Source organism: Callionymus lyra, chromosome 10 (assembly GCF_982586985.1).
Source record: "Callionymus lyra chromosome 10, fCalLyr1.hap1.1, whole genome shotgun sequence".
Lineage (NCBI taxonomy): Eukaryota > Metazoa > Chordata > Actinopteri > Syngnathiformes > Callionymidae > Callionymus > Callionymus lyra.
Genome location: NC_141827.1, coordinates 11,894,149 through 11,914,946, shown reverse-complemented (window position 1 = coordinate 11,914,946; position 20,798 = coordinate 11,894,149). Strand labels below are relative to the sequence as shown.

Below are 20,798 nucleotides of genomic sequence, written 5' to 3'. Positions count from 1 at the left end.
TGTGTGAATGTTTCTTTTGACATATTCATCCCACAGCCTAAGAAAGAAGTTGTGACCCCCTCTGAGCAGATGCAAAGCATAGGTTTGATAAATAACTTTGTATTTCATCAATGTCATAAATCAGATTGCACTAGTTTGAGTCGACGGCACACAGTTTCTTGCTTTTGTTTTCCACACAACATGACTGGGATAGACTGGAGTTTTCGATGTTGGCACGATTCTTTGACAAGCCTAGTGACAAGTGTTTAGTTTAGAATTAATTTAGATTCTAAGATTTGCAGTTGAAACAGAAGAGAGACAGAGGAGTTCTCGTCTCTCCTTCCACAATAAACACAACCAGTTGTATTGTCTTTAAACCAAAGCACTGTATTTAAGTTTACATCTCAGGAATGTCCAACAAAAAAAATACAACTTTTGTGACATTTCAGTGAAGGAAATCTACGTGAATATTTACACCCGTGTCGACTATCATGACCATCTCTGCTCCCCCTCAGCACAGATGAGCTGAAAAATAAGGGACGGACGATGACAATCGGAATATTGAGAAACAGTCAGCTTTGAAGTTACAGGTACAAAACTATCATCAGGACATGTTCATTCAGATGTTAATAAGATGCTACGAGAAGGGAGACACCAGTGTGAAGATGGGCGTGAGGTCGTCAGGATGAGGCATCCAGACTTCAGGCACTGTGACAACAGAAGGTTCATCCCTTGTTATTTACGGCTCCTTGTCTTATAACTGCTCGTCGTCAAGCCCTAAAGAAAAACAAAAAAATGTGTCAACAAAATCTTCTTTCCTCTGGACACAGAATGGAAAATGTCAAGCTGCTTCACAGTATTCGCTGACGTTTAGAAACCCTCTATTCTCAGGTCATTCAGCAACTCCTGAAGACATGGACTGGATCCAGATGGTAATCGGGAAAACAACTGAAGTGAAATCAACATCAAATAGATTCTAATCTGAAATTACTGATCGACCAGTGATCTAATAATCTTCTTGGCTGATGTAATAAACAATTTATGATTAATTTATAAAATCAGAGAACTTTATTGCGATTCCAATTAATAGAAATTACTTTATTTACATTATATTTAGAAAAAGCATGTAAAAAGGGACACAAAAGCATTACCCCTCCAACTTAACTAGCTATAGCTGCTTAAAAATGTACAATTATCAATTTACAGAATATACATTAAATAAAAGCAATAAGGGTATAATTTACAATTGGTAATGATTTGGTGTCAAGATTCCACAAAATAGTTTAGAGGGTGTCTTGAAATCAGCGGGAAAACACCACCACAGATGTAAATGATGTGACATGCACTTGTGTTTTCTATGTTTCTAAGATTAACATTTCAGTCGAAGCTTAAAAGCAGCTCCGGTTTGACACTGAACAGTCTCCTTATCTGGTTCCCCAGCTGGGAGCACTTGCCCTCGCTTCCATACCTCCCCAGAGTGAACATGTCGCACAGTCAGCACAGACTTACTTGTGTGTCGGGGCGGTTGCGGTTCCACAGGCCACTGCACGTCCCAAAGCTGGAGTGGATCACCGGTCCCTCCAGGCGACGACTGGGGTGAGAGCGGAGCCACAGCTGCCGCCGCTGTTTTAACAGAAACCTTGGAGATGGAAATGTAAGACGTCACCACTTCAAGAACAAAAAAACCCTTGTTACTGTTTAAAGAATTGATCCTACTCTCGGACAGTGGCAGTTGATAAAATGTTAGAAATGGTCCATTTGTGGTTGTCGTCCAAACATCCATGTTTTAAAAGTGAAAATATGTCAACTGTCCACTCGAGACTAGCAAGAGTGGAAGCCACGTGCACACCCAGCCAAAAACAGATGTTACAGCATTAAAAATATATTTACTCTTAAGACAATTAATTTAATCATTGAACATATTAAAAGGAAGTTAAATAGTGGGAAATGACATCAAATAAAGTCCCGGAAATCAAGCATTGATTGAGTAATTCAAAAGTCAAAGAAATGTCATAATAATCCGTTAATAGAACCGCATGTCACTCAAGTCTGGTCTAGGATAGGAGATAATTTGAATCCTCTGAAATCTCTCATCCATCCATTAACTTACATGGTTCAGTATTGCAGGCAGCAACCAAAGTAAAGAAGCCCAGACTTTCCTTTTCCAACCACGACAAAAATTATTATTTACTCACCTCTGAAAAAAACTCAAAACTACTCCATGTCTTTTCTAACATTTTTCTCATATTTCTGGCTTCAATGAATGATTAAAAAAATACAAATAAGTTACATACCAGATCAGTGGTGTGCTGATGCAGCGAGGGCATGGAGGTGTTGTACATGAGCCGACATGACTGCTTGTGTCGCTCCATGGAAGCAGAAGAAAGCGGGTGCAGACTTGATGGGGACTTTGAGTTGCGCCCTAAACTGTTGCTCTCTTTGCGCTGGTACTCGATGGGCGACTGCAGAGCTGCGAAGAGGATTTTAATATCAAAAACTTTTGCTGAGAGGGACCTCTGAGAGCACATGTATACCATTCAAAAAGTTCCTCTGAGAATCCAGGATCTGGACGACGTCACTGAACCACGACTGCTGTATCTCCACAGACGACGCTTGCATGATAAAGCGGGTCACGTTCCCATCAGTCTTGCGGGAAGTCAGGACAAGACAAGAGGAATCTTTCTCCGAGTGCTCCAGACCCAGGCAGCTGACCTGTCCAGATAAGATAAAGATGTGAAAGGAAATAACGTGTCTTTTATCCACCAGCTGATAGATTAAGCCACATGGTGACCTGTACATAAACTCAAAAGACTTATTAATATATAACACCCTCAGAATGAAGAATTTTTGGAGTAAATCGAGACAGCCATTCAGTAGACATAGACAATTGACGATTAAAAAAAAGATCTTTCAATATAGCTCACCACGTAGTAAAAGCGTTTGTATTATGCAATATAATTTTCCATTAAAAGGAACCAAGGGAATAATTGTAAGATTGTTTCTAAAGTCGTACTATACAAGAAAAGGAGAAACTATTCCAATTAAAGACAAAACTATTATATAGGAAAAACAGAATACTAGAAGACCGTTCAAATAATGATATGAGAAGGTAAAAATACAAAATCAGACTGGTCAGTGTTCATGTTTTTAAACTATAAAGTGTGTTGTGAAATGACATATTTACAATTTTCTCCACTGAAACACATGACCTGAGACTGAGGAGCATCAGTGACACAGGAAGTTACCTTGATGCTGTTCTTGAACGTGTACCCTGGCAGCGAGAAGCCTTTCTTCTTATCGATGGGCTCACTGAAGATGACGAGCTGCTCAAACAGGAAGACACGTCTTTCCTTGGCTCTGGACAGGAAGCCGCTTTCCTGCTCGCCGACGGAGAAAGTATCCTGCTGGAGCAGTTTCCCCTGAGCCGTGACTTTCCCCTGGAAACCAAACATTGTTGAGAGTTTCAGTCTCGAGCCTTCCCCCCCGGGATGGGAGGTGAAACAATAAGAAATCCTAACCTCAAACCCCTGCAGTCTGCCGACATTCATCATGTCGTTGCAACGTTTGGGCACAAAACACATGACCTCCACCGCTTGCTGAAGGACGAATCAATGTGTTTTCAAATAAGTGACTGTGCTTGCTCGTAGGTCCGTGAAGGATCTCTTACCTCTAGCTCACTGACGTCCCGTCCAGTTTTGCTGTAGTACTTCAAAAAGTCCTGCACAAAAGAACAATAAAAGAAGCTTTTTAACAAACGATTTCTCAGGAAAAACCTGCCAAAAAACTTACCTTCAAGAGAAGCTGATATTTCATAATGCGCTGCACGGGTTTGATGAGCAGGTCGTTGAGCTGCAGCCGGTGACCCAACTGCTGCCTCAGATTCTATTATGGAACGTGAGAGGAATTCTGATTGATCAAGACTGCAACTGAGATCACACATTTAGTATTGATCATATTTTAATTATTGACTATATGCTAACAGCTAGTATGCTAATAACAGCCATTGTCAATGATAGGACTTGCTTCAAATTCTTCCAACTTCTTCTATTATTAATTATCCAGATGTCAAGCATCTTGAAATGAAAACCCACTCCCACCAAAGCATTTCCTCAAATGATGTGTACAAAATGGTTGTGATCAAGTTAGTCTCAAATTAAATCGGTCGCTGTCATTTAAATCTCTCTGTCCTCCATTTTTTTTTCGCCTAAACATGACTAAACTGTGATGGGTTTGCCCTCTCGCCCAACCAAGATACATAGTGTTTCATCACAAACCGGGTCTGAATAGAAACAGATTATTCTGATTGATAAACATCCCGATGTCATCTGTCAGGATTAATAACATTAGACGACTCTTCAGAACGTTGATGAGATTAAAATGATCACGTGTTGCATGTTCCATGTTACATGATGGATTTAATTTACTTAATTTAACGGCTGACATTACTACATGTTCCTCTAGTGTACACTTAAAGCCCAAAATAATACTGACCAAACATCTCAAAGACAAAGTGTAAAATGAAAAAACAGGTTGATTGATTTTTTTTTCCCCAACAAGATTGCAGAGGTAGTTTTTGATTTTCCTTACAATGATGTCGTCCATTTATGTGATGTAGCAGAAATAAAGAGATGAAACTGAGACATGCAAATGCACAGTGATAGTCAAATTTGACAGAATCTCTTCAAAATTCCTCACCTCGAAGTAAGTCTCGATGTACTCCGAGACGATGTGCTCGGACTTGGGTTTGTTCTGGCAGTAAACGACGTACATGTGAAGTCGCCGCTCCTGCAAGAGTTGAGGTTGTGATCAAATACCTGCAACATGATCGTTCTCACGTGTGACATCTAATCAACCTGTTGTTGCTCAGTGGTCTATTGATAAATTCACGTGTTTTTTACCATTTACAGAAGCATTGCTTCAACAGGCCTGATTCAGGATAATGCAATAGAAGTACAGTATGTTTCTTTCATAGTCTTCAGGTGTCAATCAGTCACAGAATTAACATAAACACTCATTCATTATTTTTCCTTGTGTTGAGAGGCAGGTGACACCCTGGAAAGGTCTGTAATCTATCAGATAACATCTCACAGCTCAAGACCATCCTCTATCATTCCAAAAAATTGCCTTTCTTCTACAGCATTTTTTTTTTCGGGGACATTTCAGAATGGATTTTTGACCTTTGTTGCTTCTGACAAAATAAACTAGTTGTTATAATTGCAGCGTTTGATGAATAAACGTTTTTTTCAATCCCACGAATAAGCATTTTCAAGATCTCAGGGTCACATTCAAAGACAATTTGGACCATGTATTTAAAACCGTTTGTTTACCTTTTAATTATGTAAAACTAGCTCTCAGTCCACGTGAGAAGCGGCTGACTATTGATTACATTTGAACAATAAGGACATCCGTTTTCATTTCTCAAAGAGTTTGATCACCCAAAATGCAAACTTCAACCATTTTCTACTCACCCTCATGACAACTGAGTGTTGGGATTACTTTCGGAGTTCCAGGAAGAAATTTATTTCCAAATTTAACATAGTGACTGGAGCTCAGCTTTATCTTTCGTCCAAAATTAAAAACTTAAAAACATCTAAATATCTCCGCGTTTCATCTTCTGTTGAAGCCTCGACAAGAACAATTGTTCTGGCAAAACTCGAACAGGTCTATATTTGAAGCTTGTTTTCGGCGGACGCTGCTAGGCCATCTCTGACTGATAACTTCTGCTAAAAACAATACTTAAAATATACAGATTTATTTAAGGTTTTTCATAAAAAAAAATCTGATGCTATCTGGATATCATAGACAAGCACCACAGTTATTTTGATGTTTTAAGTTAAGTGTCTTTTTGGACGAAGATGAAGACAAAGACAACTGAGCTCTAGTCACTAAATTAAAATGAACATTTTATAACTCTAAAAAGGAAAAGTTTACTCTTGCAACTCTTGCACCAGCACATACAAATAAAAATAAAAGTTTTCCATTTATAGTTTTCCAGTGATACATTAGTGTCAGTATCGAGCAACCTACAGAATATTTTATATATGCAGTTATAAAAACTTATTGACTTAATGGGCTCCACAGTAAATGTATTTCGATTTCAGTCAAACACTGATCAGTGGGAACATCTGGAGGCCAACATCAGTCACACTTGCAGACACAGCAGGAAGTCAAAAGCACTCACGTGTTTGATGAAAAGCTGGGCCAGATTGTCAGGATCCCTCACACACTTCTCCAGCTCGCCCAGGAAATACCTGTGCAACAGGAGGCAGAGAGGCAAACTAGCCAGGAAACAAACATCCACGGGGGGCAGGGGGGATCATGCTGGGCCCAGGTGAATAACATGGAGCTTTACGGGACCAAGTCAAGATAAATCTTCCCGAAATATGGAGAACAATGACTCACCCCTTGTGCCAGTCGTAGATCTGGTGGATGTTCCCGAAAACAATTCTGTCCTTTCCCTTCATGTCGTCTGGAATTCCCTGGTTAGTCATGGTGCTCATGTAACCCTGAAGAGCCCACAACAACACACCACAGTTCAGGTCCCAGAGGGAAAAGCAAGTGGGATCAGGTCTTTTTTCATAGCTTTTACGAGCAACACTAATGAGATATAATATCCAATCACTGTGAATTGAATATCTACACTATTGTTTTTGCTAGCATGAGCTGAAATTATAGATCCAAACCATCTTTTATAAATATTATAAAAAAAAGAAAATCTCTAGTGTTCCTCTCCTATCCCACATTACACATGTATTCATCAACTTTCTAAGTTATAAATATGATTGAACTAATAAACACTTACCTGCACTATCAGTCCCAGGTCCTCCACATACAAACGTTCAGTCTCTATCAGCTCCGTGAGCACATATCTAACAAAAAGGGGCAAAATGAAGGTTAAAGCAGCCTGTATAAAACTAAGAACCAGTCTCAAGTCCAGGAGTTTCAAGTCAAATCATTGGTTGATGAGGTTTTGTCTGCAGCATAGAAAAGTGTGCAGCCTGCCTCCTGGAGTGCTCGACCTCCCGACCCTCGGGAACCAGATGGGGAACACAAGTCTTACTTACATGCTCTTCTCTAAGGCAACGCTTCTCTCTTCTTCACTGTCCACAGATATTTCCACGGCATCTTTTTTGGGGTCACTTTCACCCGAAACACCGTTGTTGTCTGCCTGACTGCAGTGGAGCTGAAATGAAGTGAAAGAAAACAACGTTGTTTAATATCCATGCTGTGGGCCATTTTTAGATTGGAAACCTTTGACTAAACAAACAATCATCTCATGCAGCTGCACTCATTCGGCATCCTTTACCAAAGCATTGGTCCATAAGATAAAATAATAAACATTTTGTTTTTTGTCAAGTTCAGGTCCATCCGTTTGTATTTGCTCATGTGTTTTCCACACAGTTTTGTGATGCCATTGTTTTTTTAATTTCTCTTTTGTTATTCTGTCAGAGATACTAAATAAAATGAGCCTTTGAATATGTAAGGGTCTATAAAGTATAGATAGATAGATAGATAGATAGATAGATGGATGGATGGATGGATGGATGGATGGATGGATGGATGGATGGATGGATAGATGGATGGATGAATGGATGCATGGATGGATGGATGGATGGATGGATGGATGGATGCATGGATGGATGGATGGATGCATGGATGGATGGATGGATGGATGGATGGATGGATGGATGGATGGATGGATGGATGGATGGATGGATGGATGGATGGATGGATGGATGGATGGATGGATGGATGGATGGATGGATGGATGGATGGATGGATGGATGGATGGATGGATGGATGGATGGATGGATGGATGGATGGATGGATGGATGGATGGATGGATGGATGGATGGATGGATGGATGGATGGATGGATGGATGGATGGATGGATGGATGGATGGATGCATGGATAGATGGATGGATGGATGGATGCATGGATGGATGCATGGATGGACTTTCTTTTTCTTTCTGAAACCTGAGAGCACATCTGTGGGTTCGTTGAAGGCGGGAGCAACAATGGAAGACTTTGCCAGCTCACACGTTAAAGCTGTGAGCAGTTATGTAACAGACGTGGCTTTTCCCCCAATATCAGAATTATCTGATGGGGATTTGTAATCCTCTTCATGGATTTGTCTTTTTTCACATCACAACCAGGTGTTTAAAAAAAATAAAAAAATAATCAAGATTCAGTTCTCTCACTATGTCCAGTTATTTGATCGCTTCTTTATCAAGTCATAAGACGATGTGCTCTGAAATCGAGGGTTGTTTTCTATAGGTGATTTACTGTCTCATCTTCTTAGATTGCGTCTGGCTCTCCTGCCCAGAGACCATGACCTCATTCCAGCCTGTCACAGACTGCTTACTTAGTTTAACATTTCCAGATGTGGTCCAGAAAATCCTGTGGGACTTAGTCTACCCAGCGGGGCCTTTCAAAGACCACTTAGTACAGTATTATCTTAAACTGAACACACACACACACAGACACACACACACACACAGTGTATGCATAACCTACTTGCTGTGAGAAGTGGAAAGACTGTCAACTTTCTTAATAATTTATCTCATTAAATCGTGTTCATTTTAGTTTACTCTCAATGATTCCTTACAGGCTGAAGATATCTTTGCCAGGGGGGGTTGAATGTGATAAGGTAAGGTAAGGTAGAACTTTATTAATCCCTCAGGAGGTCTCCTTCGGGAAATTGTTTAATTTAATTTAAATGGAAATTGTCCAGTAAAGTAATAATACATAATTATAAATGTCAATAATTACTAATGAAAAATACTATAAACGTGCATTTATTTACTTTTCCTATATTGCTTCTTTTTATATATTTATAATGCATTAACATGTATGTCATTCAATTTTAGTTTATTAAAAAAATCGAAGTGAGCAGATTACAAAGTATTTTTCCCACTTTTAAAAGAACTTTGTGTTCTAGCGTGACAGAAACACAGAACAAGAGAAAGAGGTTACGCTTAAGTCTTTTCCTTGCAGGAGGTCGCTGAAATAACTCGATGACTTGGTCGGAGACACAGACGCCGTACTGAGCAGACTGTCCTTCCAAACCTGATGAGAATAAAAGCAAATACATGTAAAAAAAAACAAAAAAGTGGAATGTGGAAACAGCATGAGCACCACTCACCATGCTCCGGTCTCCTGAGGGGAGAATGGCGAAGCTTTCATGCGGTTCCGATGACGTCTCCTGAGCCTCGCCGGGACAGAAGAGCGACCGCTGCCTGTAGATCTGCTTCTCCTTCCCGGATCCTCTGCCGTCTACACTTAGCTTACGCACAGGATTGGTGAGCCATTTCTTCAAGGCACTGACGGGATGCCGCGGTCCTCCAGACACCGAATGAGGGCTGGAGCTGCCCGAGGCCTGCAGGGCTGATGAGCCTCCGGATGGAGTCAGACTGCCGTTGCTGCCCGCCACAGAACAAGACTCTGAAAGAGGAGAAAATGAGGTTCAGGAGGAAAAAGTCTGTCATGTTGTGAATCCTCTCCGCCCCCCTCTGAAGACGCATTCATCGAGAAAAATGTCCAATTTCCTGTTTGGGAGGCTTTAGTTCAAGTGTGACTTTTAATTATGTCATTTACTTTTCCCTCTACATCTGAGTGTGTTCCCTCTTTTTCTGTCTATTTGACTAGACTGTATCTTAACTCTTGCCCCAGGTTGTCCTGTGATAAGCAGAAGATCCATGATTTATATTCCGGCGTCCTGTAAGAATATGAATTCATAATTCACTTCAACATAAATATAAGAATCAATATTATGATAGTTGCAAAAAAAATGTCCGTAACGTTTGGATATTATAGTTGATTCAAAATCCCCCAAAATAGTTAGACACCAGGAGAGTGACCTGGAGCAGAGGGTGGTCAGTCATGTGCTTGTATATTAAACTAAATGCTAACAAACAAAAGGCTTAAGGAATAGTTATAGTAATTGTTGTATACTTTATACATAAATGGACCTAAATGGGACATGAACAAATATCTGGTTTCCAGTGTATTTGGATTAGACTTTAACATAAGTTTTCATTCATTGTGGATGAAGGAATAATATTCATACATCAGCATTTATATTCATGTTTCTGTACATTAGGAACTTTGCACTTGACTTCGAGAAAATCATGAATTCCCCAAAATAGTTAGACAAATAATTCGGCTGTGGCCCCCATATCTCACCTTCCGGGAGGAGGAAGTAGATAGATTGACTGATTCTTGATAAAGTGACCAATGTTGGCCACAAACAAACATGATTTCATCAGCCAAACTTTTGTTCAACTAGCGTACTGGTTTTCTATGCATAGAAGTTCAAGAAAATGTCTTATAAAATGTCATGGACAGAATTTCATTTTTTAATAGAATACATTTTTATGTCATCAAATGAAGTCTTGTGCTGTGTCTCAAATCGCATACTACTCTTAGTATGCTAGAAGTTAGTATGCATCAGTTTAGTGTACGTACTAACTAGTACGCAAATTCTCCACAGATAGTATGTCTCAAATCAAACACTGTCGCTACACACTAACCGGAGATCACATGACAGCTTCTTCTTCTACTTCTATTTAACGATGTTTCAACCAACTGTTTGAACGCTATCGCCGACACCTGCTGGCAGCACGTTTTTCAAGTTTGGAAAAAGAAATAAAGAAAAAATATGAGAATCTAAATAATCGTGAGATATTTAAGCTGGTATCAGCAGCGAAGACGTGTTTATCCTACTGCTGCGGAAAATGCACCTGTAAGTACGTATATGAATATACTCTATATGTATTTATATATGACGTAACTTCCGTTTAAAACGTCACTAAGATGGCGGCTGTTTAGAGTGGTTAGTGTCCATCGAACCATGCTCAGTTTTGTGGGCGTGTTAGTACGCCAATTTAGTGTGCATGGCGCACTAAATTTCGCATACTAAGAATTGAGACGCACTAACGCACTAAAAATACTAACTTTTAGTACGCTAGTATGTGATTTGAGACACAGCATTGATTTTGGGACAATAACAAGGTTCGGAAGCTCCCTGGTGACCGAGATATGACCACGAAGTTGTAGAGTTGCATAGAGAGACGATTTGAAAGTGTCATTATGAGTTATGAGAGGCACACAGGAAGACATAACTGGGTTTGGTCATATGTTTCCATACATTTACAGGAGTATGGTAACCTTATTTTGACCGGAATCAAAGAAAATGTACTGTTCTAGAACACAGCTGGTTTCATTTCTTTCACTTTAAGTCTCCCAACAACAGAAGCCACTGCGATGACTTTCCACCACAGTGATTCAACTGAAGTATGCCAACATTTACATTTCACTCTGTTTTGCAGAGCCAAGCAAAACGGAGCCTTTAAGAAGCCACAGTTTGTTGTTCTGGACTTTTTCCCAAAAGCCAGCACAGCCCGTCAGCACTTTTATGTAAGCTGTAATCATCGTAACAGGCTTGTGAGGAGATGGTGAAATCTGGGTCGACCAAAGAGTCTGCTGCAGCCATTAAAGTGCCAGACGGTAATGAGAGTATAATGTCGTCTTCTGCTGGCTCTCTTCGTCCCGACCCAGAAGGAAACTTAAAGTACATTAGCGATCTGATGTCTGTCCATGATGTTCTTTTATGATGAAGTGGCTGACGTAGGAAGGACGCAATAAAATCCCTGACGAAACTAATTAATGTGTGAACAGCCTTGTCTTCATTTTAAGGAAATGCATTAAATGAAGAACGCACAATATTTACACAAACCAATAGATTAGTGGTTCCCAACCATTAGACCTTTGTGAGGCATTCAAACAGAATTTCTGCCTCAAATGCGTTTTATTGCGAAAAAAAGTAATATTAAAGTAAGTAAGTAAGTCCTGGTTATCTGTTAAGCACCTTTCTAGACCAGGGCCACAAAGCACTTTAACAATCATAAACAATACATACTTTAAAAGTCCAAGACACATAAGACAAACACACAAGTCCCCGAAAATCAGTGAAAAGCACAGATAAAAATGTCTTAAGATGTTTCTTGAAGGAGTCAGTAGATCATCAAACACAGAGGAAGATCGTTCCAAAGCTTAAGAGCAACAGTCTGGAAGGATTTCTCTCCTCTGGTCCTGAACCGTGTTCAGGAACCATCAGTAGATTCTGATCCACAGACCTCAGAGCCCGAGCTGGGGTGTAAGTCTGGATCAGATCACTGATGTAAGGAGGAGTCTGACCATGAATAGTTCTGAAAGTAAGAACCAGAATTTAAAAATTGATCATGAAAGAAACTGGCAGCCAGTGAAGAGTTTCAAGGATCAGGGAAATGTGAGTTCTTCTACTAGAGCAGGTCAGAATTCTCGCTGCAGAGTTTTGTATTAACTGCAGGCGAGACAGCTCCTTCTTGTTTAGACACGAAAATAATAATTAAAAACGCATGTATTACAAGCTGTAGATCATGTTGTGACACCATTTTCCAAAGTTTAGAGATTTTTTTTAGTTGAATAAAACCGTTTTTTATCATTCTTTTTGCAGTGTTTTACTAGAAAATTGTATGTGTTAACACTTATATACAATAATATGTAACAAGTTAAATACATATTTAATGCAATTTTAGGTTTAACATTAGCCTGTGATACTACACATATCCAGACACTTTAGTTTACTCAAAAAGTAAACTTGCAAACAAGGTAATATGAGTAAAACATACACATATGGTAAGATTTATTATGTATCTGAAGGTTTTTCCTACATTAAAGAACAGTGAGAGTTAAACAGTCACTTGAACCTTCTTCTCCTGTAATGCATGCTTGGATGTAGTAGTACAGAAGATCATTCAAGTAAGGTAATGACATTTTTTTTTATTAATTAATTTTATTTGCTTAATTTACCCAACTTTTTGTTTTCCTCTAATCTGAATTTTTCTTTAATTATTTTGTTTTCAACCTGACTTTTTCACCTAACATTTTCTATGTGTGCGATCATCTCTCTGGTCAGGATTATCATCACTCATGCTTTTTCAGTCTTTTGAGCGGGGTAGGTGTGCCGTTTGGACCAATAGGGTCAATCCTTTAATCCATCTGTCGATCTGCGAGCAGTCAACTGAGGAATATTTCAGAAGCACACAAATCCGCTTTAGTGTTTAAAAACGTTCTCTGCTCATTTTTTTTTTTTTTCCGATCGTTAGCTGTGCAGTGCTAGAGGTGTCAGGAAACAGAATCATTTGAACTGCCATATATAAATGGTTCTCAATGGTTTCATGTTGTCTTCAATCACATTCATGAGCCTTATTGGTCGTCTTTTGTTCCTAGTATATACGATTAGATATATACTTATTAATCTCTTAATATTAATTTCTAACATTCTTCTCAAAAAAACTAATTTGGACTCTGTTATTTGATAAAATAAGGGTCAATATTATATATTTTTTCTAATTTATTTTGTTGAAATATGCAGTTGAAAGACTGTCAGTATAATATCTGAAAGCAAAACATTTGAAACAGTTTTTGTGTAAAATAATCTTAAAAGAATAACCTTGAATAATTTCAGTACAATTTACTTTTGAAAACAAAGAGACATCTGGAGATTAAGTAAAATGTTCTCATCTCATCTACCTCATGGTCTTCTACTAGGGAGTATAAGTATAAATGTTAAGATACATAATGTTGCTTCATATTGTTTAACATGGTTTACTGTCCTATAAAGTTTTATTTTCTCATACCAGGAAGGGGAACATAATAGAAATGAGCCTCTTGTCAGGGCTCTGCGGCTTTTCCTGTTGTCTATTTTATTTTCCACATTTAAATTATAGACTCGTGGCATTAGTGTCAGTGTGTGTGATTGTGTGTATGTGAGTGTGTATGTGTGTGATTGTGTGGGTGTGTGCGTGCATGTGTGTTATTGTGTGGGTGTGTGTTCTGAGAAATGAAGCTGATTCCTGTTAGACATAGTTAAATCTATTTATCCAAAAGTCTGCTGATATCAATTAGTGCACAAGATAGTTACAGGAATATATAGAAGCCTTGTTTTTCTAGCATGACTCATGCAAAACTTCAAATACACACACGGAAGTATTTCTCTCCAAGATGCAGTAAGTCCCTCATCATGACCATGTTTTGAACTTATAACTTTATAAAGTTCCCCACCGTCTGAAATCTCAGCGAACGAGAGGTTACGAGAGCGGCATCCATTATGACGTAATAATGGCTTCACTCCTCCTCCAGCCAGCTGTAATCACGCCCCGCTTTGTTTATACAATGAGTCCTTTGGAGGTGAAGACTTGCTGGATTAATAACATGCAGTGACAAACAATGCTTGAACAATCACAGCAGAGTGGGTGTGGTTATGGTAAACAAGATTTAATCTCCAGAAAAACATTGTTTTCAGTGGGCGGGGTTTAAACACATTTTCTTATGTAAATATTTCAATGAAAAGAGAGTTTTGTACAAACAGACACATACTGACGAGTACAATAGAGGTCCAAGATATTTTAAGACAAACTTAAATTAACTTAAGTGACCCTTAAATATAATTTCTTGTCATTGCCTGAGAGGCTTGATCGGGTCATTCTAAGTAGACAGCCAAACTGAGTCCATAACCAATGTCCTATTCAGAATTCTGATGGTCAACCACAGTTACACTAAGAACATTATTTTAAGTGGTATAATTAGATGTGTGACATGTCAATAATTAGTCCTATCAGTTGGAGGAAAATGATTTCCAGCTCTGGAGGAGCAGTTTCAGGGAAACATTCTAACCTCAGTGGTCTGAAGTTTATTCATCATTTTGAAGATCATCTTCCCCACTTTAAACAAAAATGAAAGAATAAGCAATGAAGGGGTCGAACAGAGATTATCTGAACATCAAGAATGTGGGTTTGCAGCATTGCTTGTGATACACAACTCAACATGTACATTGTTTTAGGCCAAATTACATTTCACGACAATGGCCAGGCTTTACAACACACAACTCTATTGTTATTTATTTTCATGTCATTCCAATAAGAGTCTCTCGACATCCTGTGTTGCAACAAATGACCCATTTTAAGTTTCAGCAGCCGCTCACCTCTGAGACTCTTCACAAGCCAATTTCCTTTTCCCACAGAGCCACAGGCTTCTGGCGGGATTCGTACCCCCCTCCCCATCTCCCAAAGACTCACATTTAGCCCTTGAAAATATCATCAAAATACAACAGTGTTGTTTTGAGAAATAATTCCTACAAGGAAAATCGTCAGAAAACTGAGGGACAAACAATCACGACTCAAGTGTTTTGAAGGCTGTTTTCAATTTCACATTTGACACTTCTATTTCCAGACCACAAGTTTAATTACTCTTCATCAACTGGAGCAACAGAGGATTGGTGCTGCTCGTGTCTATTGGTGTGCGTGTTTGTGCACCGTCACACAACAATAACCTGACTGTGCTGGCTTTTATCGGGAATGATGAAACCAACTAATATTTTTTCTTTCATACGTTCTCCACAAGTCTTTAATATCTCACAAGCACACACTTTTAATGTGTGTAAAAATAAAAGCTTTTGATATTTTTTTCTTATTCAAGTCTATCATTTTTTTCCCCTTTTGTTGTATCCTGTATACAAAACAAAAAGCAAATACATCTGCTTTGAGCTCCTCTGAGCATACTTGTCGACCCGGACATCCTCTTGTGTTCTATAGAGTTGTGACCCCCAGGTGATGATGAACCTGCACACGGACCTCACAATCTTCCACCACATTTATCCCCACGTCGGCAAAGTGTGAGTGACATGACACAGGCCCCCAAGCATATCTTGTGTCCTTCCCTAAAGCCAGTTGTGTGGCTCCTTCAGGCCAATAAATCAGTTTCCCATCCCACTTCTGACACCGTTTTAACTTGGATTAGTAATCTGCACACAAATCTTAGACAAAACACACACATTTACAGCCTGTGAGCACAGCTTTCATAAATTCAAGATCCTCATTACACACTTTTGTGTGGCTGTATATATATTGTTATCTTATAAAAGAAAATCCAATTCCTATAGCACTGGCAGACATGCTAACAACAAAACAAGTAAAAACTAATGTAAACTTAACCAGCAAAATAAAATACAACAATATATATATATATATTTTTTAACTTTTCTAACATTTGGCAATAAAATAAGTTGATTTGTTGAAGAATTCAAACCGCCCATTATCTTAAAAACTAGAAAAGCCCTGAGAAACTGCACACCTCCACCAAGTGCTGAATTTAACGCAACAAGTGCGCCATTCGAAACAACATTAAATGAACAATCACAACACATTTAGTGACCAAAGTCATCTAAAATAAGTCATTTTAATTATTGCATCCTGTGGTTTATAAAATATTTTCTTCAGATTTTAAATTATAGTTCGTAAATACACACAAGACCACAACTTTAATAAGCTGTTTTGCGTCCGACTATAAACTTTTCCAGAAAAAAACATACTTATTAAGTTTTTAACTTATTTTGCATCAATATCACCACTTATTTCCACTTTTTTACTCACTAAACCAAAGTGTTAGCTTTGGCTCTTGGCTCAGCTCAAAATGAAGAGTCCTCATGGCACATGTTTCTCAGTTTACGTGGACCTCGAAGTGTCCCCCTAAAACACCTACTGTCCCTGTAACCCATACACAGACTAGCCAAGGAATCAAAGGATGTCACCGTCGTACCTCTGCCACCGATGAAGCAGCATCCACACTTGCCGAGCAGTATTCTGAACAGGTGCTGACACGCACACCCCCGCTGCTGGTGACCGCCTTTCATGATGATGATCCTGGTCCGAGGTTATCAGGCATCGTGCAGGACCCCTTAGACACACGCTAACCCTGAACGCACCATTATCCTCAGAGAAGACAAAATGTTCCAGAGAGTATGCCTGACCAAGTAAAAATCAGTTCCATTCTTCAGAGATGAAACTGTGAAAGGACTTTCCTCCCTGGCCTCTCTGTGTGGCCCAATAGCAGACAAAGATATGAGAGGGATCACAAAGTGAGGCAGAAAGAGGAAGCAGGAGGGGCAGAGAAGGGGGAGGACTCAGAAAAAAACCCATCCCGCCTCCTCTCTCTTCCCCTCTCCGCAGTCATTTTGGAGAATTCTTTCGTGTTCCTGTTCTAAACAATGACACACATTCTTCATTCTTAGATCTCTCCGGATGCTGAAGTCATAAAGAAAATCACGAGTCGAAATAAACTGGGACTTTTTCCCGTCGCACTGAACTCTATCAAACCTTCGAAAACACAAACACATAGACATCCTGCACGCTGCTCTGTGGGCTGACACAGGAGCAGGCGGATTTAATCTGAAAGATTAAGTATTCATGACGAGATGATCTTCTGTGCACAGCTGTCCGTGCCTGTGGCAGCTGGTGGTTCAGTTTGTGGCAAACTTTATATCACAGCACCGGCCCAAAACATGGAGAGCTTCCTTTTTTTGGGGGGGATGTTGACACAGATGGTGTTTGTTTGTCCCATGTGATTGTTACATATGTTTTTAGCGTGACCAATGGAAACCTCAGAAGATTAGAGCTCTGGAAATATAGCTACTCGTATAGATGGGATTTTTTGCTGAGCTGCTGAGGGAGAGAAGTGGAGTGTGTGTGTCCATATAATTCACTTTCTGTTACACACACTCAGACACTCATCTGTAATAAATGTACAATGTTTGTATTTGAATTAGTCAACAATAGCATATTAAAAAGTTTTAATATGTGTAATTAACAGAAGAGAAGAAAAAGTATTTACAAGTAATTGTAAGAATATAAATGTCACAATTGTGTTATTATTATATAAGTTCAAAGCTAGATCACATCCTAAGCATGTCAAGATTAATATTAAGTTAACGTCTGGGAAATATTGCACTTTAAACTAGATAAATAGTTAAAAATGACTAGTTTGAAAGACTCTTGCTTATCAAACGTTGCTGAAGTTCTCTCAGCAGAACCCACTAAATTAAAGGCGCTCATAATACTATGATTTCTGACCGACTCTGAAGCACTCTTTTACCATGGCTGTTCCTAAATTCATGTTGGGATTTGTGCCGTAAAAAACAGGGTCTTTGCAGGTATCAACAAGTCAACAGAAGAAATTCAAGACTTTCCAAGACCATAATATACAAGAATAATGTTTCAATTGGCTGGTGCTCCCCTTATGGTCCATTATTGATCGTATTTACTCCATTTAGAACAGTAATAAGCTCAACATTTACACTTTTAAACTTAAAATTTTGAAGTCAGATGTTTAAACTGGTTCATATAAAACATGTGATGATTTATTACTTTGTCATATTATGTGACTTTCACATAATACTCAGTCATGCCATAACACAGGTACTGGAGTTCTGTTATGAAGAAATGTTGTAGTGATTTACGACTCTTAAGAAGAGTTCAATGCAATAATTAAGTTTACACACATTTGTGCCAAAATACTGTTTCTTTACTTTTAAGACCCTTAAAGTCATGTTTAAGAAATGTTTAAACATAGTTTTTCTTTCCGTATACATGGTCAGCTCAGCTGTAAACCTTTTCCTATTAAAATAAAAAAATAAAAGGTGAAATGAAATCATAAAGTAATAGAACACTTTGTCCAGACAAAGTATGTTTAAATATCCTCATTATCTGATACTGTGTCTTTAAGAAAGTCGATTCAGAGGAAAAAGGGTTACCTTTGCATGTGGTCACACTGGCCCTCCGGGGCCATCTGAACTGCATCCGGACTTCCTGGTTGTTCTCATCTGCTAACAGTTGCTCTTTGCTGTTGTCTGAAATCTGACAAACAGTGTTTAAGTCAGATTCTTATTTTTACTAAAAACTGCAATTCGTACCGAGGCACTGACAAACATTGTCAGCCTCTCCGTCAGTCACAAACGTTTTCCTGCTCAAGCTTCACTTTAAGTGCCTTCTTATCTTATCTGTGGAATTTCTTGAAATGAAGTAAACAAGGGAGCGCAAATGTCGATTTGAAGGCTGACAAAGTCTGATCCTGAGCTCGGGGATGTTCCAGGGGGGACTTTACCACAGAGACTGATCAATTCAGAAAAAAACAACTTCAAACAGGCCAAATATAATATAAACATAATATATATGTGACAGACTTGTGCCTCACATTGAAGCTGTCTGGAAAATAATGTGTCTGCACATGTCAACAGTTCACTTGATCATATTATTCTTGTATAATCTGTCCCCTGTTAATTCATTTGACTAGACAATGCTGGTAAAAAACACTTGCGTAAGTGCGACACATTTTATACAGTACACTATTTGATCATTTAAGAACTTAAGGGGAGGGGGAAATATCTGTTTATTCTACAGAATGGAAGAATTACTCCATTGCACAATAATCCCTGGTTCTATGCGTGCACAATTACGCATATACATCTGAGCCATTATGAAATAAAGACACAGCTTGTGTACATGCAGCAAATAGGTCTTTTTCTCCTCTCAATGTTCTCAAAAAAAGAAAAAAAAGACTCACTTTCTGGACTCCAAGAAGTTGCTCAGTCCTCTCCTGCACTTTCGCCAAAGTCTTCATGTTGTAGCCGCTGCTCTGTTTCTCTAGAGCAGCATCCTTTCCTTTGTCTTAAGGTTTCGAAACGAAAGTAAGGAGTTCAGCAGATTACGGAGCTCACAAGCATGTATATAAACTGCTGCACTGAATCTCTTCCTTCTTTTGGGCAGATGAGGACAGCTGGTCAGCAGCAGAGGAATCTCTCCTGAGGCCAGAATGGTTACGAAGGGGTCGTTCTGCCTGGACAGGTCCTGTCATGTTATTTCATTTGACCAGGACAAGATCTGCACTTTAGTACCCAACAAAAAGGTGCAAAAACAAATCAAACTCAAGGACTCATTCATTCCTCGTGCTATTAAATTGTACAATTCTGAGTTCGGGGGCAGGAGTGGAATAAAAGTATCTTGATGTTCTGTTCTATGTTAGTCTTTGTATCCTTTGTCTTTGTTGTTTTTCTTCGATCTATGTTCTTTAGCTTTAGGCTTACATTGTATCATCTTGTTCTTACTCTTTATTTCTCTTTGTTCTTGTTCTGATTTTATTTTGATTATTTTTTATGAAAAATTGCTGTATTTGCTGTGGATAATTTGGGAAAAAAAAACAATTTCCCGAAGAAGACCTCCTGAGGGATCAATAAAGTTCTACCTAACCTAACCTAAATGTTTGTTAAGTTACAGCTTTCTGTGTGTCTGTAAACCTTCTATGACAACGTGATGTTTAATAAACATGAAGTCGAGTCATTTACACTATTTGTCAGTAACCACTTCATCGAATTTTAATCTTTTTTTAAATAGTCCATTTAAGTGCCGCTGCAGTCCCAAGGAAGCTCTCCGGCAGCTGATTGGTCAATGGACGTCTGGACATGAATATGCATAGAGTTACAGCCACACATCAGGGCAACAGTTACAAATAAGTTTTTATGTATGCATGGTTTATTTTCAATCTCATCTCTTTCTCCTGAGTTTCAGTAAAACGGCAAGATACTAAACAATAGACACTCATATACACATGTTTGCTTCAAATACATTAAACACGTACAATCGCATAAATATTCGACTATATTCAGACACAGCTGTCGTTTTTCTTTTCTTCTTTTTGCAATTGCACACTTCGAGTCATACACAGTTTTTGTTCTATATAGATCATTGTAAACGTACAATCAACCATTTCATCTGTAATCAACCAAATGATGAATGGAAATCAAAGTTAATTCAGATATTTAGATATATATCTATTGAGATTGAAAATGACTAAAGACGTTTTCTTCCCCTCACTTATAAATGTAGTCTCTATGTATGTCTAACATTTAGTTACACGATCAATATATATCTCATATAATAATTGTTGT

The 20,798-nt window shown here is 38.7% G+C and overlaps 1 protein-coding gene across 2 annotated transcripts; it reads right to left on the bottom strand.

The window, feature by feature from the left end:
- Nucleotides 1-340: 340 nt before the first annotated feature.
- On the bottom strand, nt 341-19,776 carry arhgef25b (Rho guanine nucleotide exchange factor 25b). Of its 2 annotated transcripts, XM_087800889.1 has the most exons (17): nt 19,418-19,776; nt 18,609-18,711; nt 9,126-9,424; nt 8,957-9,049; nt 7,044-7,162; nt 6,782-6,848; nt 6,382-6,485; nt 6,161-6,230; nt 4,675-4,764; nt 3,769-3,861; nt 3,647-3,697; nt 3,498-3,575; nt 3,225-3,416; nt 2,514-2,691; nt 2,274-2,449; nt 1,489-1,618; nt 341-756 (listed from the first exon to the last, which is right to left on the bottom strand). In XM_087800889.1, exons 1-17 carry the CDS (start codon nt 19,472-19,474, stop codon nt 734-736), a joined length of 1,923 nt encoding a protein of 640 aa, XP_087657015.1. In that variant the 5' UTR covers nt 19,475-19,776; the 3' UTR covers nt 341-733. The 2 variants fall into 2 exon arrangements, with proteins under 2 accessions (XP_087657015.1, XP_087657016.1); XM_087800890.1 differs by lacking the exons at nt 18,609-18,711; nt 19,418-19,776 and adding an exon at nt 16,619-16,915.
- Between the last annotated feature and the right edge of the window lie 1,022 nt (nt 19,777-20,798).